This window comes from Diabrotica virgifera, chromosome 10 (genome assembly GCF_917563875.1).
Source record: "Diabrotica virgifera virgifera chromosome 10, PGI_DIABVI_V3a".
Lineage (NCBI taxonomy): Eukaryota > Metazoa > Arthropoda > Insecta > Coleoptera > Chrysomelidae > Diabrotica > Diabrotica virgifera.
The window spans coordinates 34,714,744-34,736,935 of NC_065452.1; the positions used below are offsets into that span (position 1 = coordinate 34,714,744).

At 34.3% G+C, this 22,192-nt stretch overlaps 1 protein-coding gene across 3 annotated transcripts in view; it reads left to right on the forward strand.

Moving 5' to 3' along the window:
* The window catches only part of LOC126878471 (spermatogenesis-defective protein 39 homolog), a 58,929-nt gene extending 38,871 nt beyond the window's left edge, over positions 1–20,058 (forward strand). For 2 of the 3 annotated variants that reach the window (XM_050641217.1, XM_050641215.1), the window contains 3 exons: positions 2,776–2,993; positions 11,057–11,356; positions 19,882–20,058. In XM_050641217.1, the coding sequence (XP_050497174.1) occupies positions 2,776–2,993; positions 11,057–11,356; positions 19,882–19,902 (539 nt within the window). In that variant the 3' untranslated portion in view covers positions 19,903–20,058. The remainder of the gene's footprint in view (positions 1–2,775; positions 2,994–11,056; positions 11,357–19,881) is intronic. The other variant, XM_050641216.1, reaches the window with a different exon arrangement.
* The last annotated feature ends 2,134 nt before the right edge of the window (positions 20,059–22,192 follow it).

Sequence of the window (22,192 nt, forward strand, 5' to 3'; positions counted from 1 at the left end):
AAAGTCTTAAGGCCATTTTCGCAAAAGTTATAGTACATTTTTTATTTTTGAAATTTTAGTCCTATTTTGCACTTTCCGAAACAAAAAAGGATCGGACCAAAATTCAAAAAGTGCCATTTTAAACATTGGCTCATCTACAAAAAGAAGCATATTATAAATAAGATATTTAATTACCCTATTTTTACCTGTAGCGATTTAAACGAAAAAACTGCTATTTTTGACCCTTATTTGTTAATAACTAAGTTTCTCGTCCGAACTGTGACGGGCATTTTTGTATTTATAATGTATTAGGTATATATAGTACCCAAAAAATCCATTTGCAACCTGGCTGCTCAAGTGTCCCGACAAAAACCTTATTTCTCTGGACTAAGTATGATATGGCACAAATGACCCTTTGCATACCATAAAGATATTTGAAAAATGCATCGAGCACAACATACCACTGGTTCTTGCATTTGTCGATTACTAGAAGACTTTTGATTCTTTAGAGTTTGAAACAGAACTGGAAGCACTAAAGCAAAGCCGAATAGATTACAGGTATATGTCACAATCAAAAACATGTATGAGAACGCTACATCAAGTATACGACTACAAGAAGTCAGAAAAATTCAGCTTAGTAGGGCGAGGAGTAAGACAATGAGACAATATTTTACAGGTCTAGAGTCAATATTTAAGAACATTCAATGGCATGTTATGGTCATCAATATACAGGGTGTTTGGTAAAAAATGGGCCATAGCTTAACCTTAGATTCCTGAGGTTAAAATAGGTGGATTTAAGCTAACTTACCTTAGTACAAAAGTTGATAATAACCGAAATACAAGGTGTCAAAGGTAAACTTTTATTTTATTTATTTTTGAATATTTCCTGACAGACATAAGACAACAACACGAAATTTGGTAAGTGGTGCTTGTACTATAAACCCACTAAATTATGTTAAACACACGTTTCTGGCTACTACCAGAGGCGTACGACGGGGGAACGTGAATGGTTGACCCTTCCGAAATTCTACGCCACTGGCGGAATTTATATTTTAGTGCAAATTTTTGATTCTCCAATACTTTCTATGTAAATAATATACTCTTCATTCGTAACGATAAAGCCATTAGTTTTCGAGTTATGTGAAGCTAAAAACGAAGGAGCACAATACATTAATCAAAATAAGTGTGCCTTTTCATTTTTAACTTCAAATATCGCGAAAACTAATGACTTTATCGTTACTTTATCGTATGTTATTTGCATAGAAAGTATTGGGAGAATCTAAAAATTATGCTAAAATAGCAGTTTCATCAGTGGCGTAGCATTTGGGAAGGGTCAACCCTTCACTTTCTCCTGTCGTACGCCTCTGGTAGTAGCCAGAAACGATTATTTAACATAATTTAGCAGGGTGTATAGTACCAGTACCTACACTTTCTGCCAAGTATCATAAGGATACGTCAAATAGTTTTATAGTACCGGTCACACGTACCTACTTCTTAAAGTTCTGTACACCCTACTAAATTATATTAAATAATCGTTTCTGGGTACTACCAGAGGCGTACGATAGGGGAAAGTGAATGGTTAACCCTTCCCAAATTCTGCGCCACTGATGAAACTGCTATTTTAACATAATTTTTATGTTCTCCAATACTTTTCTGTGCAAATAACATATTCTTTGTTTGTAACGATAGAGTCATTAGTTTTCGTGATATTTGAAGTTAAAAATGAAAAGGCACACTTATTTTGATTAATATATTATACTTCTTCGTTTTCAGCTTCAAATATCTCGAAAACTAATGGCCTTATCGTTACGAATAAAGAGTATGTTATTTACATAGATAGTATTGGACAATCAAACAATTGCACTAAAATAGCAATTCCGCCAGTGGTGTAGAATTTGAGAATGGTCAACCATTCACGTCCCCCGTCGTACGCCTCTGGTAGTAGCCAGAAACGTTTGTTTAGTTTAGTTTGTTTGTTTAGGGTATACAGTACCAGCACCACTTACCAAATGTAAGCACTTCGTGTTGTTATCACATGCCTGTCAGGAAATATTCAAAAATAAATAAAATGAAAGTTTAACTTTGACACCCTGTATTTCGGTTATTATCAACTTTTGTACTAAAGTAAGTAAGTAAGTAAGTTGTGAGCGGCCGTGGGTAACGGCATAAACGCTGGCCTCATACGCCAGTAGACGTGGGTTCGATCCCTGCCAAAGACAAACCATTTTCATTTCCAATAATGACACGAGCCGTCTCACCGTGCCTCGGAGAGTACGTTAAGCCGTCGGTCCCCCTGGGCTAGTGTACATCGACACTAGTTACTTGAAACAGGGTTAAAGATGTAATTGGCGCTGGAACTATCCGAAAGGATCTCCCCGGCAAAAATGCCATACGATATTATATTATTATTTATACTAAAGTAAGTTAGCTTAAATCGACCTATTTTAACCTCAGGAATCTAAGGTTAAGCTATGGCCCATTCTTTACCATGCACCCTGTAGATGGAAAAAGATTAAATCAGCTGAGGTTTGCAGATGTCGTTGTATTAATCGCAGACAACTTACAAGATACAGTTTCGTTGATACATTCGCTTAAAACTATGTTTCAAAAAACAGAGTAGCCGACGACATAAAAAGAATAGCGGGAAACTGGCTATAAGCGGCTCACTGCTATGCCCAGCAGTGGACGCGATTGGCTGATTGTTGGTATTGAATGTATTTATACATTTTTCTTACACTAGTATATTATTATTTTTGTCCCAGATACATTATAATCTAATGAATATCTTATTTTTAGGATGGCAAATTGAAAAAAATGAAAATTGTGAGTCTGTTATAGAACAGTTAGCCGTTTTATGTAAAAAAGAGTGGGATGTAAATAAAAACGCTGTAGAAGTTATATTTGAATTTAAAAAAAGACTGAAAATTGATGACTTTGCTTTTGAGTGGACTGTAATGAATGTTTTGGCATCCAAGGGGATGTGGCCACAGCTAAACGATTTTTTTATGAAGCCGGTAAGTATATATAGTTTTATTTTCAGTTCTTATTTTATTTATATAAAATTCGTAACTACTCTGAAGGATCCGATGAACAATATTTTTCCACTCACTTCTATTTTGTGCTTTCCTTTTCTAGTCCTTCACCTTCACATGTTTAAGGTCTTTCTTCACTTTATTAATCCACCTCCTTCTGAGTCTACCTCATCTTTTGGGATCGATTAGTTTTCTGATCATAACTAGTTTAAGCAGTTTGTTCCCTGCCATTCTTTTTACATGTTCTAACCATCTGATCCTTTGTCACTTGGCGAACCTGGTGATAGTAGTTTCTTTGTACAAAGCTATTAATGCGTTATTACTTTTTCTTTCCCACCTGTTTTCTGTCTTTCTTCGAAAATGCTTCTCAATATTTTCCTTTCCGATCTTTCCAGAGTCCCCTTTTTCTTCTTCCAGACAAGAGAAATCAAGAGGCGAATTGAGATAGCGAGACAATCGTTTGTCAAAATGAAAAAGTTCCTATGTAGCCGGGACATAAATATAAACTTAAGAACGAGAATGTTAAGATGCTATGTTTTCTCCGTTCTGCTGTACGGCATGGAAGCTTGGACACTTAAAAAGATAAACATCAAAAACATTGAGGCATTCGAGATGTGGTGTTACAGGAGAATGTGGAAAATACCATGGACAGAAAGAGTAACAAATCAAGATGTTTTGCTGAAGATGAGGAAGGAATGCGAAGTCATAAAAACCATACAAACGAAAAAACTGGAATATCTAGTATCTAGGCCACATAATGAGAGGAGAAAAGTACTCTCTGCTAAGACTCATAATCCAAGGAAAAATCTCGGGAAAGAGAAATGTGGGACGTAGGAGGATTTCCTGGTTGCGAAATTTAAGGGAGTGTTATGGGTGCAGTTCAATACAGTTGTTCAGAGCTGCAGTCAACAAAGTTAAGATTGCTGTGATGGTAGCCAACCTCCGATAGGAGACGGTACTGCAAGAAGAAGAAGTGATAGATTTCAAAGCAATATGTGGAAGATTATCTTATGTCAGAATAAAGAACAAGCAATCTAACTTAACATTCTTTAATGCATATGCTCCCACCGAGAATGCGAATGAGGAAGACAAAAACGATTTTTACGAGAAACTCAAAGAGATATATGAAAATATACCCAAGAATGACATATTAATTTTACTAGGTGATTTCAACGCAATGATAGGAAAGGAAGATATAAATAAGGACGTAGCTGGTAAGGAAACTCTCCACACAACTACGAATACTAATGGGAGAATGCTTTGTAACCTAGCAGCAGCAACATACACATTTATAATGAGCACACACTTCAAACACAAAAAAGAACATAAGGCAACATGGCTAACACCAGGATCAAGGGAGGGTAATCAAATCGATCATATTTTGATTTCAAAAAAGTGGAGGAGAACAATCCAAGATGTCAGGTCGTATCGTTGTGCAAATGCAGATTCTGACCACTTCCTAGTAATAGGAAATATGGAAATGAAAATAATTAAAGACACAAAGAAATTCACGAAAAGAAAAAATTGGAACGTAAGGAAGCTAGATTCGGATACTGTTCAGAAAGATTATTCTAAAGAGTTTGAAGCAAATTTAAAAGTTTCGAACCCTAATAACATAGAAGAAACGTGGAAAGAAATAAAAGGCCACATTTCGATAGCAGCAGAAAAAGTAATAAGATACAAAGAAATAAAAAGGCAAAAAGAGTGGTATGACGAAGACTGCGAAACAGCAACCAGGAAAAAACCTAGCTCGAAAGAAATGGCTGAAGACAGGTAGAGAAGAAGATCTGGAAGAGTACAGGAGAAAAAAGAAAGACTCAGACAAATGCTGTACAAATAAAAAAAGATATGGATTGATGAAATTATAGAAAAGTTGGAAGTAAATAGCAAGAATAATGTAAAGCTTTACAAATATATAAAATCACAAAACAAGAAGAAACCCACAGTTAAGATTGATGCCAAAATATGGGAGAAATACTACGGAGAGTTATTTAAGGCGAGAGAAAGTTCTCTCGAATATACAGAGGAAACAGACCTTGATGAAATCGAAATCGAAAAGCCGTCATATGAGGACTTTTTACATGTGATAAGAAATCTAAAACAAAAGAGAGCAGCAGGCCCAGATGAAATCCCAAATGAGCTAATAAAACGAGGCGGAGAAGAACTACAACGGAAAATATACGACCTAGTAATAAGGATTTGGGAAGAAGAAAGAATTCCCGAAGAATGGAAAACTGGATGGATATTTCCGATTCTTAAGAAAGGGGACACCACAAAATGTAACAACTATAGAGGAGTAACACTGTTAAACAGCTGCTACAAAATATTCACATCATTATATATATATATATATATATATATATATATATATATATATATATATATATATATATATATATATATATATATATATATATAGTAGTGGGGTTCCTACGGTCTCCTCCGCATCCCACATTTCGCCCGCCATCGTTTTCTATCCACCCATTCGTTTTCGTCAATAGCTCTATCTGCCATAGACTGTTCTATGCCTTTCTTCCATGTTTCTGTAGGCCTTCCTCTTCTTCTTCTATTTATGGGTGTGTAATTTAATGCTCTTTTTGGCCATCTTTCCTCTGACATCCTCATAACATGGCCATACCATAGCAATTTCTTTGTTTCTATATGGTCAACCGTGGAATATAAACTATTTGTCCGTCGTCTTATTTCCTCATTTGTTACATGTTCTAATCTAGATACTCTGCATGCTCTACGTAAGTAATCCATTTCCGCTACTTCTATATTTTTCCTTTCCTTTCCTGTGAGTTGCCAACACTCTGCTCCATAAGTTATAATAGGTTCTACAATTGTTCTGTAGATTGTTAACTTTGTGTTCAGCTTCACCTTGTTAGACCATAGTAGACCATTTAAAATACTAGTTGCTTTCCTTCCTTGCTGTATCCTATGCTGTATGTCTCTTTTTGTAGTTCCTTCTTCTGATATTATGCTTCCTAAATATCTATATTCCTTACATTTCCTTATATTTCTTAACTCTTAATTCCGGATCTTCGGTTTCCTCTCCTATTCTCAAATATTCCGTTTTCTCCATGTTCATACATAGGCCCCATTTTTCATATTCGATCTGTAACTTTCTTAGCATATAATCCATATCATGTTCATCGTTGGCAAGAATTACTTGGTCAGCAGCAAAAAACAAAGTTGTTAAGCAGTTTTCTTCAATCATTATTCCCATCCCAGCAACTGTTTTCCTCCATTGCTCCAGAGCTTTCTGGATGTATATTTTAAACAGTGTTGGCGATAAGCAGCACCCTTGCCTTAAACCTTTTGTAACAGGGAATGGTTTCGACATAGATTTTCCCTGCTTAATACAGCTTTTCGGATTTTGATACATATTTTGAATTGCTCGCACATATGCTTCGCTTATGCCTATCGTGGTCAAAATGTCAAAGAGTTTCTTTAAAGGTACTGTGTCGTAGGCTTTTTCCAGATCAATAAATGTTAGGTGAGTAGACAGATTCCTTGCTCTTCTTTTCTCTATTATTTGTTGCATCACGAATATGTTATCTGCGCACGATCTACCGGCGCGAAAACCACTCTGTTCTTCCATGTCCTGAATTTCTAATTCCACCCTTTTCTTTAATACTCGGCCATACAACCTCCCCATTGCACTGGTTATACTTATACCTCTGTAGTTTTTGCACAACGTCTTGTCTCCTTTTTTGTAAATCGAGCTAATGTATGCACAATTCCCGTCTTCTGGTATGTTTTCTCCCTGCAACATGCATTTGTTGAAGAGTTCCGTCAGTATTTCGTGCAGTATGTCTGGTCCATATTTTATCAGTTCGATGGGGATATTTCCAGGTCCTGATACTTTCCCATTTTTTGATTCTAATAAGGCTTCTTTTATTTCTTCTGTAGTTATTCTTCTAACTTGTTCATTTACATTCGTCTGCATCTCCATTTGATTTACCTCAAATTCGGGTCTAGTTTCCCTCAGTAGTATCTTATAGTAATCTTCCCATTCTTTGGTAGTTATTAAATTTAAATTACTCTGCCCTTTATTTTCTTTTCTGATATTTTTTATCGTTTTCCATGCTTCAGCTACTTTGGATCCGCCTATGTGTCTTTCCACCTCTTCGCACTTTCTTTCCCATGTGTCATTTTTACTCCTTATTACTTCTCTTTTCACTTCTCTGTTTAGTTGTGCGTATACTCTTTGATCTTGTAAGTCCTGTGTCTGTAGCCATTTTTGGTATGCTGTCTTCTTGTTATCTACTAAACCTTTTAGTTTCTCTGACCACCATTCTGGATTTTGTTTATCATCTTTTCCAAATATCCTAACGCTTCCTTTGCTGCTGCGTGTATGCTTTCTTTTATTTGCTGGTACAACTTTTCGGTGTTATCGGTGTTACTTTCTATTAATCTTAATTTTAAGGCCAGTCTCAACTTATACAAAAATTTGGTCGATTCGTGTTTTAAGCTTTCCAACTTATAACACTTTTCTGAAATGTTAGTTCCTTCGTCTTTTTTAGCCTTTTTGTATTTGTTGACCGGTAAGTTATTCTTATGCTGGCTACCAACAGGTGGTGATCGGATCCACATTCTGGTCCCCGGTATACCCTCACGTCTGTAGTCTTCAGTCTAGAGCTTTCTCTTTGGATTATGTAGTCAATTATTGACCGTAGTTTTTTTGTAGGTTGCGTCCATGTGAATTTGTGGATATTTTTGTGTGAGAAGAACCCATTCATTATTTTTAGCGATCGGAATTGGCAAAAATCTCTCAGACGAGTACCGTTTTCGTTCAGTGTTTCTTCGCCATATCTCCCCACTACAGAGTGATTCTGCTCTCTTCCTACTCTCCCATTTGCGTCTCCTAAAATGTACAATTCATTTAATAGCATTTACTACATCGGATAGTTATTCACATCATTAATCAGACAAAAACTCTCAAAACACATTGAAACTAAAATAGGAGACTACCAGCACGGATTTAGGGAGGGAAGGTCAACAATAGACGCAGTTCACATAATCATACAGTCACAGTATCGACTTACACATCCTTTTCATAGACTTCAAGCAAGCCTTTGACAGCTTAACAAGACCCGACCTAATAGAAGACATGAAAAACCTAGATATACCAATGAAACTTATAAAGCTTACGAAAATGACAATGAAAGGATCGACTGCAGGAATAGTTACAGATAACGGAATCACCAAAAATATAGAAATAACAAGTGGAATACGACAAGGCGACTCTCTTATCAACGTCACTATTTAATGTCGCTATAGAAGGAACAATGAGAGCTACAGAAATAAAAGGTACGATTATAACATCGACGTCGCAACTTGTGGCGTATGCTGACGACATAGCATTAATTAGCAGAAACCTAAACAGTTTAAACTGTTTAAAGGAAGAATTTACGAAGTTATGCAAAGAAGCATTCAAAAGGGGTTTAGAAATAAATCAAAACAAAACAAAATACCTAATATGCTCAAGAAAAAACCCAGTTAATATGATAAGCTTAAATATTGGTGAATATGAATTTGAAAGGGTAGAACATTTTAAATATCTTGGAGTCTCAGTTAATGGAACTAATGATAGAAGTATCGAAATTAATGAAAGAATCTAGGCAGGTAACAGAACTTACTGGAAATACAGTAACTTCCTCAAAGATAAGAAGCTTACTCAGAATACAAAACTGAAAATTTACAAAGCAGCAATTAGACTAGTAATCACATATGGTGCTGAAGTAATGTGTCTGACACAGAAAGAGGAAGAAAGATTGAGGATCCTAGAAAGGAAAATAATTCGGAGGATAGCAGGACCACTAAACTTAGGTAATAATGAATTTGGAAAACTCATGAACCACGAAGTAAGGGAACTTCTGAAAGGAGAAGACATCGTCAGATTTATCAAGGCACAGAGACTCAGATGGATGGACATATAGAAAGGAGGAATCCAGAAGCCGTTATTAAGAATATTTCCAAATGGAGACCTGTATCAGGCAGACCACGAGGAAGACCCAAAACTAGATGGGAGAACCAGATAGTGGAGGACCTTAAGAAGATGGGAGTCAGAGAATGGGTAACCAGAAGCAAAAACAGGAACGAATGGAGGAAAATTGTAGAAGATGCCAAGTCACACAACCAATTGTAAAACGAGAATGTTAAAGCGGATTGATTCACCGCGACAAACGAATCGGAAGAGCCCAAAGAGGGCGGCAATCACTCCGCTAGGAGTGTAGATGCCATGATGATGATGAATAGAGTACAAGTGGTCTACTGTGGACTGCCCTACTCTAAAGCCAGCTTACTCCTCTGCTTCGTAATGTCTATAGTCATTTTCTTTTTGTTCTTTACAAGTTTCCCATACATCCTTATTATTGTGCTGTTTACCGTAATTCCTCTGTAATTTTTACACTGATTCTTGGTGCCCTTTTTGTGGATAGTTGACATGACAGATAATTTCCATTCTTTTGTTAATTTGGCACCAGTTAAGCAGTCTTGAAAAAGATTTCTTAGCTGTTCCTGGAGTTTGTCTGTGCCGGCTTTCACTAATTCTGCAGGGATGTCACCAGGACCAGGAGCTTTTCCATTTTTCAGAGATTTGGTTATTTCTTCCATCTCTTATTTACTTATTTGTAATGGTGATGAATTTATATGTATAGATTTCTTACTATTTCAGTTAGTTCCGAACCTAATTGTTTTCTCTTGCAAAGCAATTAAATCGATTTTATACTGCCTTGTCTTATTGACTAGTTCCTTTAGAGCACCTTCATAAAAGGTTCCTCTGACATTCCATATTGCTAACTGTCCTTCGGCTTTTCTCTTCTGTTCCTTTCTTGTTTTTGTCTTTTCACTTTTATGATTTTTAAATTATTTTTATTCTTTATGTGCCATGTTGTTGACGGCAGCTCGGCGAAGGGATGCAGAGGATCTGTTAAACCATTCTCTCAGGTTTCTAAGCCATGGCGTTCTTCTTCGACCTGGCCCCTCTTCTTTCGTCTACTTTGCCTTGTATTATTAAATAGAGTATATTATATCTCTCTCGGTGTCGCATATTATGGCAAAAATATTCAAGTTGGCGATTTTTAACTGTTCTGTCTTCTTCCGTAACTTTTTCCATCCAATGCAAAACAACTTCGTTACGAACTCTATCCAACCAACTTATTCGTAGGATTCTCCGATACACCTAGATTTTAAAGGCTTCCAGTTTCTTGAGAAGTGTATCCGTTAAAGTTTAACTTGGTTTAACCTTCGACACCATACAAAAGAATAGAGAACACATAAAATCTCACTAATCTAATTTTCAGACTCAAAGTAATATTGTTTTCACATAACAGTTTCGTTATCTTAAAGAATGCATCTCTGGCCTTGTCTATACATATTCTAATTTCTTTGCCCATGTCCCAGTTCTCATTTAGATTACAACCAAGATAGGTGATACTGTTAGTTCTCTCCAGTTGTACACCATAAGCTGTTACCACTTCCGCTTCGGTTGTATTGGCGTTTTACTGAAAACAATTACCTTTGTCTTTGCGATGTTTAGTCTGAATCCATATTCATCACACGTTGTGGTAATCCTATTAATCAAATGTTTAAGTTCTTCGTAACTGCTTGCAATTAACACCGTGTCATCAGCGTATCTCAAATTATTAATATTGACGCCATTCATTTTGATACCACATTGAACATTATCCACTGCTTGATTGAAAGCGATTTTAGAATAGATGTTAAATACTAGTGGGGACAAAATGCAGTCCTACCTTACTCATCTTCGTATTTGAAGCTCTCCAGAAGTGTCACGGTTAATCCTGATGTTTGCACGTTGATATCAATAAAGATTTTTAATAATGCGTTATCATCTGTACCCACCTGCTGAAGAATGACAATCATTTCAATATGTTTAACTCGATCAAAACCTTCTCAAAGTCAATAAAACACATATAAACAGGATGTCCGACATCTCTGCGTTTCTGGTTTTTTTTTTTGGTTTTATTAAATTTTTATTTTTTTCCTGTTTGATAAAAATATATTATTTGTTTCAGAACTGGCTAACAAAAAAGCATTCTTTGAAAACAGTCATTCCAACTGAACTGTTTGTATATGGATTAAGCAAGCACAATCCCCCTAAAGATGTACTGGAACAGTACTTACCATATATAAATAATACTGAGAGAAGTCTGTTGTTGGCGCAAAAATTGAACTGTCATAAGTTTGTCATTCAACATTATATTAATCAGAGAGATAGAGTTGGACTTATAAATTACAAGGCTTCACTTATAGCTAACAAGTTAACGCCTCAAAATCCAGAATATTTTATGATCGAAAATGCATTGCAGTCCACCGTAAGTTAACTTTAATAAAAGTGTAGAAATACAGGGTGTATCATTATATCATTAAGAATGTCCAATCTCTGAGTTGTAGATTCTATACCTCAAATTATTAAGATTTAACCCAAATCACTTATATAAAATGTAGCTCCTTACTGAGTTACAGGGTGTTTTATTTAATGATTTTAAAATTATTTTTACGTACTTTTAAGTACTTTAAAACTATTTGACATTTCCTTATCATACTTATCAGAAAGTGTGGCTATACACCCTACTAAATTATGATAAATAAACGTCTATAGCTACTACTAGAGGCGTACGACAGGGGATAGTGAACGGTTAACCCTTTCCAAATTCTACGCCACTGTGGGAATTACCATTTTAGCGCAATTTTTAGATTCTGCAATACTTTCTATGTGAATAATATACTCTTCATTGGTAACGATAAATTCATTAGTTTTCGAGATATTTGAACTTAAAAATGAAACGGCACCGTTTCTTTTTTATTAATTTATGATATGATTCATATGATTAATATTTGAGCCCATCAGAATCGAAAACCTGCTAAATCCAAATTTTTCGTTCTGCTAAATCCAAACTAAAAGTACAAATTTTTGAGATGTAAGGGACATGCAGAAAAATGACAAATTGGTGTGCCATTCTATGATATTTATTGATGTCCCTTTGATTGAGAAATGCCGGATATTTTTGGAAAATTCACATTTTTAACGTTTTTTTAACCTCCTGACAAAATTTCAACATATGTATTTAGCAGGTTTTGATTCTATAGGCCTCATTTAAAAACTGTTTGTACCTAGTACTTTAAAACTATTTGACGTATCCTTATCATACTTGGCAGAAAGTCTAGGTACTGTACACCCTACTAAATTATGTTAAATAATCGTTTCTGGCGAATACCAGAGACGTGCGAAAGGGGAAAGTGACTGGTTGACCCTTCCCAAATTCTACGCCACTGACGGAATTGCTATTTTATTCTAATTTTTAGAGTTTCCAATACTTTTTATGTAAATAATATACTCTTCATTAGTATCGATAAAATTATTAGTTTTCGAGATATTTGAAATTAAAAATAAAGCGACACAATAAATTAATCAAAATAACCGTGCCGTTTCATTTTTAACTTAACTAAATTTAACTTAACAAATATCTCGAAAACTAATGACTTTATCGTTACAAATAAAGAGTCTATTATTTACATAGAAAGTATTGGAGAATCTAAAAATTGCGCTAAAATAGTAATTCCCCCAGTGGCGTAGAATTTGAGAAGGGTCAACCATGCACTATCCCCTATCGTACGCCTCTGGTAGTAGCTAGAAACGTTTATTTATGATAATTTAGTAGCCACACTTTCTGCCAAGTATGATAAGGATACGTCAAATAGTTTTAAAGTACTGGGTAAAAATAGTTTTTCAATTTTTAAATAAAACACCCTGTAACTCAGTAAGGAGCCATATTTTATTTAATTGATCTGTGTTAAATCTTAATATCTTGAGGTCTAGAATCTACAACTCAGAGATTCGACGTTTTTAATGATACACCGTGTATAGTGAAGCCTCGCATCTCGCCAGGCATCTCGACTCGTATCTCGCCGCGATGTTCGATGCGATCTATACAGGGTGTGCCCGAGAATAGTGCGTTCCTTTAAGGTATGGATATAATACACAATTTAGAACAAAAAATTCCTATAACATTTTTTTCTAAAGTTAACCGTTTCCAAAAAAAAATTACATTGTTCTCCATATAAGTGAATTTTTATTTTCATAAATTTGAATGACATGGCAACGTAGCCTAGAAGAACTTGCTGTGACTGTGGAAATTTAACCGAATAACCCCTTGTTTATTTACTTTAAGGTGATTTTTGGGGTTGTTGACGTCGTAGGTACCTACCTGCAAAATAATGGATATGGGTTTGGTTGCTATTTACATTATTTTACCTACCAGATGCAACTGACCTACATACCTACTTTTTTAATCTTTAGATTTTTGAGTTGCGCGTTGTTGCCAGACTTCAATTTGCATATCAAAATGTATTTTCGTTTTTTGGTCAAACGGATCAATTTAGAAAAAAATGTTATAAGACTTTTTGCTCTACATTGTGCCTTCTACCTATACCTTTAAGGAACGCACTATTTTCGGGGACACCCTGTATAATCAAGGTGTTCAACGTAAATATTCCACCAACGGTTAGAGCTTTAGAGTCAATATTTTTCTTCTTCTTTAAGTGCCGTTTCCCAATCGAAGGTTGGATATCATCATCACTATCTTTACTCTATCTACCGCTGCTCTAAAAAGTTCTATAGAACTGCATTTAAACCAGTCCCTTAAATTCTTCAACCATGACACTCTCCTTCTTCCTATACTCTTTTCTCCTCTTATCTTTCCCTGTATCATCAGTCTTAGCATTTCATATCGCTGTCTCCTCATTACGTGTCCCAGATATTGTAACTTCCTTATTTTTATTGTATTTATTATTTCGCATTCTTTGCCCATTTCTAGCAATACTTCCTTGTTCGTTTTCTTCTATGTCCATGCCATTCTAAGCATCCTTCTGTAACACCACACTCCAAATGACTTATTTATGTGTTCTTGTTTCAATGTCCAGCTTTCACGTCCATATTGCAGTATCTCAAACACGTAGCATCTCAAATCTCTGGCTCTCAGTTCTAATCAAAGGTCTTTGTTGCAGAGAATTGTTTTCATTTTTACAAATGCATTTCTTGATATTTCTACCCTGGTCCTTATTTCTGCCGTTTGATCATTTTTCTTTGAAATGCGGTTTCCTAGGTATTTGTATTTATCAACACTTTCTATCGGTACATTTCCCAAATGTATGCGTGTTTGTATGTTTTTTTCTTAGTTATTATCATGTATTTGGTCTTTTCTATATTCATTTTTAGTCCACATTCTTCACAGAAACTGTTTGTTTTCTTTAGCAGTAATTGGAGTTGTTCAGCAGATATTGCCATAATTATGGTGCCATCCGCATATCTTATGTTAATAGATCTTTCGGTAATTATTATTCCTTCACTTTGAGATAGTAATGCTTCTTCAAACATATTTTCACTATATACATTAAAGAGTAATGGAGACATAATACATTCCTGCCCAACTCCTCTCCTGATTTCAAGGAGTTCAGTCCCTTTTGTCTATATTGTTTGTCTTTAGAATTTGGACTAATTTTTCATGTCTTACTTTGTCAAATGCTTTCTCAAAATCAACGTAACAAACATGCACATCCACATTCATAGCCATGCAACTTTGAGCTAATACAGTCATTAAAAGCAAATAACGCCTCTCTGGTTCCTAGTCCGTTTCTTAACCCAAACTGACTATCATCTATTCCTTCTTCCAGTATTTTATTTATACGACCATGTACTCTTTTCAAGTATAATTTGAGAATGTGACTTATTAATGATATTGTTCTGTATTCACTGCAATCTTTAGCGTTTGCATTTTTAGGGATAGCACAAAAGGTGGAGAGTAACCGTTGATTTGGTATTGTAGCGTAATTACGGTTAAAATAATACTCTCGGTTCGTTTTACGAATTTATTTATACAAGTTTTCTTTTACAAACTCTCCTAATACCGCAATTTTCTTAAATACAAAATAACGTTATTCTCGATAATTCCAGACTTCGCCACCTCTAGCTATTGTGTGACCTTCCACATACAGCACGTCTGTCTCCACCGATTCCACGTATATCGTGCTCTCGCCAGAATGTTCTCGAGATGGAACCGTTTGGAGCTGCTACTTGCGGTCGGTGATTCATTCTTTTGTTACAGTATGTTTTTTGTTTTGTAAACTGTGGTAAACAAGTTTACGATAATGTCTTAAAGTTTCATCATTTATGCATTTTAAGCTTTCTACTGGGATTAGGTCTGGACCTACTGCTTTACCATTTTTGCTGTCTTTTACTGCCGATTTAATTTCCTCTGTTAATATCTTTAAAACCATATCATCGTCTCCTACTTTCAGCTGCTCTGTTCTATTGTCTTTGAACACTTCATTTATGTATTTTGTCCATCTCTTTAATTTTTCGTTAGTAGTCAACACAAGTTTCCCATTTGTATCTTTTAGTATTTTCGGTTTTCTTTTTCTGTTGTTCTGAGTTAATTCTTTAATTTTTTTGTTTGTTAAAACTATCATGTCTTTTCTGATATTCTTCTATTTCTGCGCATTGTTCTTTTGCCTGCTTAATTTTGGATTTTACTTGTTTATCCACATTTTTGTGCATCTGATTATCTTTGTTTTTGTTTTACGGGTTTTAAATACAGTAGAAATACATTTACTGTATTTCTATAATTTAAAAAATTATACTGTGCGTTATTTTAAGGTTCTCCCCTGCATTACTTTCAATTTCTAGCATTCTGTCTTTACTAATTTTAAAATGATTAACATTATCATCATTTTAAAAGTATCAATCAGTAATTTTTTTCCATGTCTCTTTTCTTCCATTTTCTAGTGACTTTCACTTCCAAATCATGATTTACAATGTATATTCATTGTAAATCCCAAATAATGATTTACAAGTTTACATGATTTACAAGTTACATACATTGTAAATCATGATTCGGGGTGCTCCTCGTAACATTCAACGTGTCTTGATTTGTTTATTTCTAGTGCATCTTTATTGTGATTTTAGTACAGCTTCTCACTGTACAATAAACATGTCCATGATTCTTCTTCTTCCTCTTTATAAGCAATTCTGCTTGTTCATTGGCGGTTTGATACCTCTATGGAAGGTTGTCACTCCATCTTTTGCACGGCCGGCCGATACTTCTACCGATTGGTGATTTACCTCTTGCTATTTCGACCACACTTGTCTCCCCCATCCTGGTTATGTGGTTGTTCCATTCTCTTTTTATATTTAGTGTCCATTCGTTTATACTCTGTACGTTACATTGTCTTCTGATATATTCACTCCTCTTTCGATCTCTCAGTGTATTTCCTGCAATTCTTCTCAGTACTCTCATCTCTGCCGTTTCCAGTAGTCTTTGTGTTGTGGCTGTATCGGGTCTTGTTTCTGATGCATATGTCATTATTGGTCTTACACTGGCTTTATAAATTCTTGACTTCATCTCAGTGTTAATACGTCGGTTTCGCCATATAGTGTTATTAAGACATCCTGCCAATCTTTTTGCTTTTTGTACTTGATTTCTCACTTCTTTGTCTAGGTCTCCGTAACTTGACAATGTAATTCCAAGGTATTTTACTTCCATTACTTGTTCAATACTGATACCATCAATTTCTATTTTACATCTGATTGGTTCTTTACTGATTACTATTGTTTTGGTTTTCTGAGATGAAATTGTCATATTGTTCTGAAATCTTTTGCTCTTATGTTAAATCTGTGGACTAATCCTTGCAGACTATCTTCATCTTGGGCTATCAATATTGCGTCATCTGCGTAGCAGAGTATTTTTACTTCTTTGTTTCCCATTCTATATCCTCGTCCTTTGTTGACTTTTTTGATGATTTCATCCATGATTAAATTGAACAGCATATGACTCAATGAGTCTCCCTGTCTTATTCCGCTGCCTATATCTATAGGTTCTGTAAGTTGTCCATCTATTCTGACTTCCATTTTGTTGTTTTTGTAGATGTTTTCAATAGTTTTTAGTATATTTAGGGAACTTCTCTATTATTCAGAAGATGGATTACATCTTCGAGTCTTACTCTGTCAAATGCTTTCTTCAAGTCAATCAGACATAGAAATCCTGGTCGATTATACTCTAGTGATTTCTCAGTAATTTGCTTTATGACGAATATTGCATCTGTACACGATCTTCCAGTACGAAAACCCTGTTGTTCATCTGCTAAACTTATCCTCTGATTCATTAGGTCTTGTAAAATTTTAATTGTAAGTTTTAGTGTAGTATTTAACAAGTTTATACCTCTGTAGTTTTCTGGCTGGTTTTATCTCCTTTTTTGAATAGTAGAATTAGTTCGCTCGTTCTCCATTCTTCCGGTATTTGATTGTGTTTTATGATTTTGTTAATTAATGTTGTTAATTGTTCTGTAATTGCTGCTCCACAATATTTTAGTAATTCGTTTGGTATTCCATCCTTACCTGCAGCTTTTCTGTTCTTCAGCTTTTCGATTGTTTTTCGAACTTCCTGTGTACGTATATTAAGATCTTAATTTGTGGTAATTTCTGGTTTTTCCGGTTCTACCATCATTTGTTCTTCCTCTGCATGGCCATGATTGAAAAGTCATATTCTAATGTTTTGGCAATGCTCTGTCGTCAGAAATCTTGAATAACGTAAGCGTGTTTTTGTAGTAAAAAGGGTATAGACTGTGCTCTTATTTAGACTAGAAGCTTTTCTACTTTTGTCTAATTCTAATACATCTTCGACGTCATCTCTCTTATACTCTTAGTAGTCATTGCGATTGATGTTACGACTTGTGTGACTATAATTTCAATATTTTGTTACTTGTATTTAGTTACCATACTTGGTGGCAAGGTTTTTGTAGCTGATAGTACTAATTAACTCTCTTATAGACAAAAAACTAAGCAAATAGTAAGCAGTTAGTAATTTCGTTTGCAATTTTCCTTCTTCTTCTTCTTCTTCTTCCTTCTTGTATGTAGGCTGTAAATCCTGTTTCTTCTTCAAGATTAGCCTCCTAAATTGTTTAAATTATCGCACCATCTTTTTCTTGGTCTGCTAATACTTCTTTGTCCATTTGGTGACTTATCTCATGCTACTCGTACTATCCTATCCTCTGTCATTCTACTAATGCGTTCGTTCCACTCCTGTTTCCGTTTTGTCAACCATCCATTTATGTATTCTACATTGCATGTTCTTCTTATGTTTCCGCTTCTCTCCCTATCCAACAGACTTTTCCCTGATATTCGTCGAAGTATTTTCATATCTGTTGTTTCTAGTAGTCATCTCGTTTTAGATGTATCAGGTCTTGTCCCCGCCGTGTATGTCAATATAGGTCTAATTGCTGCTTTATAGGTTCTTGCTTTTGTGTCTTGTCTTAGGCGTTTGTTCTTCCAGATTGTGTCATTAAGAGATCCTGTCGCTTTACTTGCTTGTAGCTTTGTTGTTGTACTTCCTCTTCAACATCTCCGTAACTGGTTATACCTATTCCCAGATATCTAAACCTTGCTTCCTGCTTTATTAAAATATAAAGGAAAAGATTCCTCTCATTGGCTGTATACCGTAATAAAAAACTTACTAAGGAAGTAAAACCTCACTTGTAGGTAAATGGTATATAAATTTATTAAAATTTTTATCTAAAATGATCCAAATTGGATTGAAGTGGGTACATGTATGGTACAAAAATCACACAAACGTTTTCGGACCAATCAGTCCATCATCAGGTAGAAAACCTAAAATACGCAAACCACTGTAAAAGAGGCCAAGATGAAATTTTTGACTGTTTGAAAGTTAGGAAAATTAAAACATGTGGTTACTTACTTTAGATCCAAAGTAGTTGGAACTAGCTACATAGTTAGGTCAAAAGACCTTAAAATTGCAATAATCAGGCCATTTCGGCTACAACAATGTCGACAATAAGTCGATGTTTGAAGAATTTATAAATGTAGTGGTACTATAATGTGGTCTTCATCTTGGCTTCAAACTGACGGACTGAAATATATTGTCATATTTCATCTTGGCCTCTTTTACAGTGGTTTGTTTATTTTAGGTTTTCTACCTGATGATGGACTGATTGGTCCGAAAACGTTTGTGTGATTTTTGTACTATAGATGTACCGACTTCAATCCAATTTGGACCATTTTAGATAAAATTTTTAATAAATTTATATACCATTTACCTACAAGTGAGGTTTTACTTCCTTAGTAAGTCCTGCTTTATTATTTTCCCATCAATTTCGGTTTTACATCGTAGTGGGTATTTAGATGTTGTCATACATTTGGTTTTTTCTGCTGATGGATGGTTTTTTCTGCTAATCTTTGGAGATCGTCTTTTGTCTCGGCGATTAATGCGGCGTCGTCTGCATAACATAATATTTGGATTTCTTTGTACCCAATTCTGTAACCATGACCTTTACGTACTGCTTCTATTATTTCGTCCATTATTATATTAAAGAGCAGTGGGCTTAACGAGCCACCTTGTCTGACTCCGCTTTGTACTGGTATAAACTGTGTTAGTTTTCCATTTATATTTGCCTGTATTCGATTATGGAAGTAGATGTTTTCGATGGTTTGTATAATATTGATTGGTATGTTTCTTCTATACAGTAGGTGTAAGACGTCTTCGACTTGGATGCGATCGAAAGCCTTTGTCAGGTCTATAAAACAAAGATAGCTGGTTTATTGTACTCGATGGCCTTTTCTGTGATTTGTCTTAGTACAAATACGGCTTCTACGCAGGATCTTCCGGATCTGAATCATTGTTGTTCATCTGATAAAGTTGTTAATTTATTGATTTTGTTGGTTAGGACTTTTGTGGTTATCTTAAATGCGGTGTTCAGTAGATTTATACCTCTATAATTTTTGGCAATTTTCCAAGAATAACAATGTTGATTTTGTATTGTGTTGTTTCAGGACAAAAAATGGAAAAATTAAATGTGATAATCAGAACCAGCAGCCTTGCAGAGAAACCTTGTTTTGGATATTTATATTACTTAAAGTATTTGGAATTATATATTTCTATGAGGATATTTTTTTAACATGTAATGTTATAGAAAAACTCTGATTAATAAATAAACTTTTATTTCTTTATTTAATGGAAAATAATAATACTGATACATTTAACATGCCTGCAATAATATTACTATAATCTATCCTTATTTCGCTAAAAATATTAACAAATCAATAAATAATACATATAGTCCAGGGAAATAAGGATTTTCTCAGGACACTGAATTATCCAGGTATCTGACAAATTTTTTAGTTATTGTAAACCGACAAGAAGAAAACCTACCTGTTTCCTGATCAGTTGAATGGATTATGATCTTTGTCTTTTTAATTTGTATGTACTTTTTGTGTACATTATAAATATGCAATTTATCTAGACATTTATTAATTAATAAACAGTCTACTTTGTTTAACAATTTTTGAAAAAACAGTTTTTTTCTATAAATCTATTTTTTAATGATACTACCATTGTTAATCATAGAAAAAGGTAAAGTACACTTTGATAAATAAATGATCTTCAATAAATAATTAATTATCATTCATTTTTTTAAAAAGTTAGTTTAAAAAATTATTTAAAAAAACGTATTTAATTTCATGCATTAAAGTACATACACATTAAAACACGACAGATCAAAATCCATTGATTCGTTCAGGAGATATAGAAGATTTTAGTAGTTTGAAATTGGTTGTTCGGTATTTGAACTTGGGGGATTTGTAGGTTCCCCCTAGTCACCAATTGAAATACGTTTTTAAAAATGCGTAGAAAGTCCTGTTAAGGTACAATGTTTTTGCAAATTTTTTGACAAAAAAATACAAGTCTAATTTTTCAAAATGGCTCAATTAGGTTCCATAATTGTTATAAACAAATTAGCTGTGAATTAAGAAAAAACATGGCTAACTTTGGTCCAAATTGACCTAGGCCAAATTTTTTTATTTGAAAATTTATTTTAAAATATCATCTTTTCGAATATATAAAAATATTTTTTACGGACAATATTTTTAAAATTATTTTTAATATTTATACCTATAATAAATAATTTTTTTTATCTTGAAAAGATCACGTTTTTTGTACTAAATTGTTAATAATTAAAAAACGGCTTCAAACCCTAGGTAGAAAACAGGTACGTAGGTTTTCTTACTATAGGTCTACAATAACTAAAAAAGTTGTCAGCTACCTGGATTATTTAGTGTACCGAACATGGTCTATTTTTTGCTTATTTCCCTGGAGTAATATGAAAAGTCAGTGATGCAGTCATCTTGACATCAAATGATAAAGTAACAGTGTAATTTTTAAATAAACATTTCATGTATATTTCATATAAACAAGTTTCAGGAACTAAATTATGCATTTATTAAACTTATGTAATGTAATGCCTTATGATAAATTGTTACACCTAGGTATATACATGTTTAAAGATATTTTACAAAAATATGTGTATACAAATATTTTATTGCGGTTACTATAAGATACTAAGACGCTTTATAAGCGTTATATAATTTCGTATTAGCTGATCAATCGTTAACTTTTATAACTTGTTGATATTTAGACCAGCAGAAGCTTGGAGATAGATATCATGAAATGTGAAGTAGAACAAGTATTGAAATTAACAAATAATTAATCTGTTATACAGATTGGGAAATAATCTAACGTTGTTATGCGCCTTTAATGAGAGCATCAAAGATATAGGAAGGCCGGGCGATCAAACCAATACGTATCGTATGTCTATGTTAGAACAGCGATGCCGAAGTAGAATATTAACAAAGTAGCAAAAATAATATATTTAATTTTTGTAAACGAATATAGTAAAGATAGTGATGGTGATAAAAAAGCAATAGACGACATTAAAGACAATTTTATGAAGAACGAAGAAGGTAAGAATAAGACATGGATGACGACAGAGATTCTGCAACTAAAGGAAGAAAGAAGAAAAAACAAGAACGATAACTCCATGTATAAAACATTACAGCGAGAGATACAGAGAAAGATCAGAGAAGCCAAACAGAAAGAACTGAAGAAAAAATGGCAAGAAATCTAAGTTCTGCAAAGTAAATACGACGACTTCAACGTGCATAAGAAGGTAAGAGAAATTACAGGCAAATGTAAAAACAGAAGAATAAATAAACTTGTTAATGACAATGGAGAGATAATCGTGGACAAAGAGAGTATCAATAATACCTGGAAAAATTACATACGAAATTTATTTTTTGATGAGAGGGA